Raw genomic sequence first — 7,241 nt, 5'->3', positions numbered from 1 at the left:
GCAGTCGCACGTTATTGAGTACATATTCAATACCTGGAGCCTTGAAGCGTTTTCTTACAGCTAAGCCTGCGCTGGGTTCTCCAGTTCTGTAGTGCCTCCCTACTGCACAGGGCTGGTCAAGCTAGAGAGGCCAGTCTCGAGCGCAAGATCTAGACCTCGATATAATAGACTTTACAAATAAAGAGATATAATTAACAAACTTCCTTAGTAAATATTAGGATACATAGGAAGAAGAAAACAGAATAGGGGCTGGGCGAGATGGTAAATGCCTTTAATCCCAACACTCTCTGGCAGATCTCTGGGTTTGAGGCCAACCTGGTCTACAGAATGAATTCCAGGACAGCCAGGACTATATAGAGCAAATCCTGTCGAAAACAAAACCGAAACAAAACAAAAGTGCAAATTCCATCAACGCTGGGGCCTGTGCGGTTGATGCGCATGCTCAGACCAACCGCCCACCGTTTCCTCGAGGACGGTACCAACATCTTTGCTTTGATTCCGCACAGGTGTTACCGGCTTTGCTCTGCCTCAGTGGTCTTCTTCTGACCCGCGATGTCTCGCCTGCTGTTGCTCTGTCCTTCCCTTCTCCACCACCACGTCATCTTCTTCTTGAAACCTGGCGGTCGCCTCACCCACTCAGGACAGCCACGCCACCGAGTTCTGTCACCCACGGTGAGGTAGAGTCTGCCTAACGGCTCGGAGGGAGCAGATGCCCTCAATATATAAATGTGTGTATAGGAAGGAACAGATGCCCTCTGTGTGTGTGTGTGTGTGTGTGTGTGTGTGTGTGTGTGTGTGTGTGTGTATGTAGGAGGAAACTCTCAGAGAGAGAGAGAGAGAGAGAGAGAGAGAGAGAGAGAGAGAGAGAGAGAAGGTAGGAGGGAGCAGATGTCCTCAGAGTGTGTGTGTATGTGTGTCTGGCATGAATGTGAATGCAGGTATCTGAAGAGGCCAGAGGTGTTGGATCTGGAGCTAGAGCTGGTTGTAATCTGCAAGATGTGGGTTGCTGGGAACCAAATTTAGGTTTCACGCACCTCTGCCTCTAAGCCGTTTTGTTAGCCACGGGTTGAGGAAGCCATACTCATTAATACCACTTTTCTTCTTTTTCAGGAATCAGCTGTTGGAATTGCAGTGTTTTTTACGACCTTTTTCATCCCCGCTGCATATGTGCTAAGCAACCTGAACCAGTTCAAAAGACAGTAGATGCAAGATGACGTTGAGCATCACTGCAGGTCCAAAATGCCTTCATTAAAAGCATTTACACGAAAAAATTGCTTCGTTGAACCTATTGTGAATATTCATAACTGTATGTCTGTGTGTTCTGCACTTTTTTTCTGACTGTGCATTATATGGATGGCAAAAATAATCTGCCTAAGTGTTAAGTAAAACAGAAACACTTGTTTGTGCTTAGTATTGTTTTCCTTTGTACTTTTTAGGGGGTTTGAAATGCTAGGGATCCAATCCAGGGTCTCATACATGACAGGCACTCTACCACTGAGCTACACCCAGCCCTTAGAGATTGTTTTCTAAACATCATGAAAGCTGATAAAAATTTACCAATGAAAAAATACAAGGAGAAAAAAATCAGTGGGATTGCTATGAAGGGCTGCACTTGGTGATTTTGAGTGACGTCAAGAGTTTTATGGACGGGAACACTTGAGTCTACTGAGAAAGAAACATGCATTTGTTAGGGTCTGCAGATCACTCCACAAATACCACCACACTCACAGGCCAATTCTCAGGAGCCTTTATTTCTTGAGAACAAATTCCAGCATACAGAGGTCAACCACACAACAAAATGGCTGCGACCCCGAGAGAAGCAGCCAGGCTCCTTCCTTTTAAACCCAGCTAGAGGAATTTCAGGGACAGTTAGGTCATCTCCAGCAAATCCGATTGGCTAAACAAGCAGCGGTTACATTAGTTTAAACTTGATTGGCTGTGACATCTCTGGATGTGTCAGGGAACGCACAGAGGTGGGGCAAAAAAAAAAAAGTGGGGGGTTTGCAGATCTGCCCTTCTCTGATTGGCTGGCTCTAACCAAGTGGGGGACATTGGGGATGGGGAGGAGGCCCGTGTCTCAGCCTCATCGGTGAATGATGAAGTGGCAAACCAGAAGTGTGGAACTGGAGGCCCCGCCAAAGGCTGGGCCCAGGCAAGCAGAGTGGCCCATGCCCACACCTACCTGGGGTATCCTGTTTCACCATGGCTTGGTGTTGGCTCCATGCTGCTTTCTCACTGCCTTTAGAGCTACCGCTACTGGGTGCCGGCTGACTTTAAGGTACTATAAATTTAGCTAAATGTTTTCCACGTTTTGCCAGTCCCCATTTTAGGGCTATTTTTGTGTTGAAAAGGCTGGAAGGGGGTGCAGCAAACCACAGTCCTGACAGAGAACAGACCTTAGTTTCACTTCACATTGGGAGAGAGCTGAACAAGGTCTCATGAAAACCTCAGCTTATGGGTGACCATCAGCAAGCACCCCCTCAACCCTTCTGTTGGATCGGCAGGCCCCAAAAGTCCTTCTGCTGGCTCACCAGATGCCCCCTAAGACTTTTGCAGGCTAAAGATAGCTTTCCCTACTCCACTGCTGTAAAGTCCCTGACCACTAGGACCTTCCACCAATCAGTCTCAATACTAATCTTTTCTCTGTCAATCAACCCCAGATTAATCCCTCCTCTCTGGAATTCCCCTAACTCTGCTTAAAAGGAGCCTGTGACCTTCTTTGGGGATCGCTCTTCTGCCACCCCAACTTTGGAATCAATAAACGCTCTTGCTATTGCATATATGGTTGTTGGTTTTCCTTGGGGGCTTTTTCTCAGACCCTAACAGTGTGTGGGCTGGAATAGGAACCTAAGACCTCACCATGGGAGATTAGTGCTCTTGTTAATTGCACTAGTCCAGAATAAGACCACTACTACAATCAAATTTGAAACAAACTTCAATGAAATATTGACCAGATTAATGGACTCTCTGACCAGGTCCACCTCTGGATTCCCAGAAACTGGGCACAAATCACGGTTTTTCAGGGGCTTAAAAAGGCAAGCCCTCAATTTATGGCATTTCCCATCAGGTCCAATCAAGGCGAAGCATACACCCTGACATATTTCCTGCCTCCATACCTCCTGTCTACATTCAATTGGGCAAACATACATCCTGATGCATTTCCTGCCGGTGAATCTCCTGCCCACATATGATCAAGCATATCCAGTGCAAATGGGTCAAATAAACATAGGACAAACAGGAACTTATTCTTAACTGTAAACAGAACCCTTAACCTGCAAGGTCTGTTTTTCCTGTTTTTGGTCTCACGCTTTAGACCTGAGTTTCAGTACTGTAGCGGTTCATCTTTTCAAACTTTGTTTACTACACACACACAGTCACACTCCTAATTCCTGATTTTGTTGTTCTTAATCATCTTTCAAGTTTGACGTATATGTATACACAGCTGTAGTCATTACTTTTACTGTTGCTATGACCAAATCCCAACAGAAGCAGTGTCAAGAGGGGACGACTTACCTTGGCTCGTGGTTTTATCTGTCTGGCTTGGGAAATAGTGTGACAAAGCAGAGCATTTCACAATCATGGTGGCCAAGAAATAGAGAAGAGAGTGCTGCAGAAAAGGGATGGCTGGGGGAGGGTGTGGTTGGGAGAATAGAACGTCGAGGATACACTGGGAGCCAGTGCATCCAACCAGGCCCCAACTCTCTATTCCTTACCTCCCCAATGATTTTTATTCTTTAGTTTTTCAAGACTGTGTGCAGCCTTGGTTGTTCTGGAACTTGCTCTGTAAATCAAGCTGGCCTTGAAGGCAAGAGATCTGCCTGCCTCTGCTTCTCTGTTATGCTCAAATTCCAGAACCCAATCATCACTACAAGACCAGTCGATGCAAAAAAGTCTTTATTCACGAGTTAACTCGGGTCCCTCTGTCTGTCCGAAGCAGCAGTGATGACCGCAGCAGCAGCAGCAGCTCCAGGCACAGTGCAGGAGAGAAACCCAGAGCAGCTAAAAATGGAGTTTGTGTAGGGGCAGAGGCGCAGGGAAATTCTAAGTCTCAGGGCTTGTGATTGGCTGTCTCCTAGTTGCCTGAGGGGAAATTCCAGACTCCCAGGCTTGGGATTGGCTGCCCTCCAATGAGGTAAGGGGGCTTTCTAGGCCTGAGGGAAATTCCCAACTGCCAATAACTGCCTGAGTCTCTGATTGGTCCATTTTCCCTGCTCAGGTATTGGCTGGTTTTGAGTCAGGGGCAGAAATGGCTCCCTTTCTGGGGCCAAACTGTATTTGTTTTTCTGGTTCTTTCTATCTTTTTAAGCCTAATCTTGGGGCCAAGGCAAATATCTTTGGTGTGCCCTAAATCTAGGCACTTAGTACGTTCTTTTGGTTCTAGTTTCATAGTTCAGAGACTTTTCTCTGGTTCTAGGTTTGGGGACAAAGTGTTTCTTCTTCTGGCTCTGGTCCCGTTTTCAAGTTGTGTTTCTTTCCTTGGTTTGGGGCTTGAATTCTGTCGTTCAGGGTCTGTGTGGGAGCTGTGGATCAGGAATTTTCTAGGGCCTGGGTCTCTCAGCTCAAGTGCTCAAATTAAAGGCATGCGCCGCCACCATCCTTTCTCAGTGATTTCCTAATACTATGAATCCATCAAAGGATTAAACCATTGATTAGATTGGAGCCTTCAATATCCATTTCCTTCATGAAACCCCATCAATGGGCTACTAAACCCATAAGACTTGAGGCTATTGAGGGGGGGCATTTCATATTCAAACTGTCAATAGCTTTTTCAAAAAAGTTATTTATGTATTTATGTATATGTGCCATGATGTGGAGGTCAGAGAGCAATTTCCAGGACTCAATTTTCTTCTTCTATCATGTGGGTCCTGGAGTTGCACTCGGTTGTCAGGCTTGGCAGCAAGTGCCTTTAGCCACTGAGCCTCTCACCAGCCCGCCCATCTTTGAGGTTTTAGTTTTCTGTGTAGTTATCTGTGACTGAACAGCACCCTTCAACTCTAAGCCTCAATTTCCTTGTCTCTTTATTTTTTTAAAAAAAATTATTTGTTTATTATGTATACAATATTCTGTCTACGTGCATGCCTGAAGAGGGCACCAGGCCTCATTACAGATGGTTGTGAACCACCATGTGGTTACTGGAAATTGAACTCAGGACTTTTGAAAGAGCAGGCAATGCTCTTAACCGCTGAGCCATCTCTCCAGCCCCTCCTTGTCTCTTTAATAGGGACTTAGATTTACTTTTTTGAAGGGATTTCGTGGGGACTAATTAACTTGGGGAACAAAGGAAAAATAATTTTTAGCATAGTGCTTGAAAGTAAATAAATAGAGGTTCGTGTTAGATATGTTTGCTATTGTTCATTTCATACATACTGTATTCCTGTGAATACTAAGGGCAATGCACCAACACAAAGCTCATGCCACTCATGGACCTAAAGATCTGAGAAAATTTGCATTTGGTTACTCTAGTATCATATTTCTATTTCAACATTTTTATTGGTAGCCAGGTGTTGTATTACACAACTGTAATCTTAGCACTAAGGTGGCTGAGACAGGAGAATCATAAACTTGAAGCCAGCCTAGGCTACAAAGTTGCTCCAATATCCCCAATCTCCAAACAAAAACAACAATTTGGTGATTTTGTTAAGGCTTTCCAAAGAAAACACCCAATAAAGTATGTGTGTTCACACAGGCACATGTGCGTATGTGTGTGATTATTTGTGTGTACATAGAAACTGATTTAAAATTTGCTGTGTGTAGTTATGGAAGCTGGTAAATTCAAAATTTGCAGGTCGTGTAGGCTGAATGTAGAGTAAAGGGGACAGCCAAAGAAACCCACCCTGGCTCTGAAACCAGAGTCAGTGAAAGAAACACATCCTGGTTCTGAGACCCAAGCCAGTGAAAGAAACACTTTACCCAGAACCCAGAACCAAAGAAACGTGCCCTGACTCTGAAACCAGTGCCAAGAGAAACACACTTGTCCCTAGAGTCAGAGTCAGTGAAAGAAATACATCCTGGCCTCAAAACTAGAGCCAAAAAGCTTTAAAAGGCCAGTGAAAGAAACACATTTTGGCTGTGAGATCAGCCATCTCTGCCCCTGACCAAGAAAACTAACCAATCCCTGAGCAGGGAAAAACCAATCCCTCTTCTCCCTGGGAAAACTCAGCCCCTAAGAAGTTCTATATAAGTCCTGCACCTGTTCACTTATGCTGCTTTTCCTCACCCTGGTGGAGACAGCCACTCTCCTGGGTTCTTCCCTCCCAATAAGTCTCTTGAACAGTTTGGGTGAAGGCTTTCTTTTGCTGGAGCAGAGACAGAGGAAAGCCGGACTGTAACACTTTCGCTGGGAAAGCCTTCCCCTAGCAGCACCGAATTGTTAAAACTTACAGCTTGGCTGCGGAAGTCAGAAGCACAGCAGCAGCAGCAGCAGCAGCAGCAGCAGCAGCAGCAGCAGCAGCAGCAGCAGCAGCAGCAGCAGTAGCAGCAGAGACTGTAACACTTTCGCTACACTCCGGAGCACCTCTAACAACTTCGCTGGAAAGGCCTCTCATGTAGGAGCAGCACTGTCACACTGGGGAAACCTTCCCTGGTTCCTGACTGCCAGGCACTCTTCCACCCTAGCTGTAGCACCTGGCATTCCTTGGCTCCCAAATGCCAGGATCCCTTTCCACCTGAGCTATGACACTTCCTTCCACTGAAGGCACAGTATAATGTTGTAGGTATGTTTGAAGACAATTTGCTTTTCAGGAAAGACTTCTTACGGAAAGACTTTAGGGGCATTTATTTGTTAGGTTTTGCTTGTGTTGAACATAGGGTCTTGTATATGCTAAGCAAGAATTTTGCTCCATTTCAAACCTCAGCCTCTTTTTGTTTTGATTTTTAGGACATATTTCTCTATGTAGCCCTGGCTGTCCTGAAACTCACTATGGAGACAAGGTTGTCCTGGAACTCAGAGATTCACCTGCCTCTGCCTCCCAAGTGCTGGAATGGTACTAAAGGCATGCACCAGTATGCCAGCCTCAGGCTTTTTAAAAAGCCTCCCAGACTTGAATAATCACATAGAAACTATATTAATTACAACACTGTTTTGGTGTATTAGCTCAGGTTTCTTATTAACTAGCTCTTACTTCTTAAATTAACCCATTTCTATTAATCTGTGTATCATCGTGAGGCTGTGGCCTGCCTGTAAGGTTCCAGGGCATCTGTCTCCTTCTGCTGCTACACAGTGTTTCTCTGACTCTACCTAC

The 7,241-nt window shown here is 45.4% G+C and overlaps 1 protein-coding gene across 2 annotated transcripts; it reads left to right on the top strand.

Moving 5' to 3' along the window:
• Positions 1-436: 436 nt before the first annotated feature.
• Positions 437-1,410, top strand: Cox8c (cytochrome c oxidase subunit 8C). Of its 2 annotated transcripts, none has more exons than XM_048449071.3 (2): positions 437-672; positions 1,111-1,410. In XM_048449071.3, the coding sequence occupies exons 1-2, from the start codon at positions 553-555 to the stop codon at positions 1,201-1,203; spliced, it is 213 nt and encodes a 70-aa protein (XP_048305028.1). In that variant the 5' UTR covers positions 437-552; the 3' UTR covers positions 1,204-1,410. The 2 variants fall into 2 exon arrangements, 1 of the variants encoding a protein (XP_048305028.1); XR_015004359.1 differs by having other exon boundaries at positions 540-677.
• Positions 1,411-7,241: the final 5,831 nt, after the last annotated feature.

Source organism: Myodes glareolus, chromosome 11, assembly GCF_982192425.1.
Source record: "Myodes glareolus chromosome 11, mMyoGla1.1, whole genome shotgun sequence".
In the NCBI taxonomy this organism is placed as follows: Eukaryota; Metazoa; Chordata; class Mammalia; order Rodentia; family Cricetidae; genus Myodes; species Myodes glareolus.
This window is presented reverse-complemented; position numbering and strand designations above follow the sequence as displayed.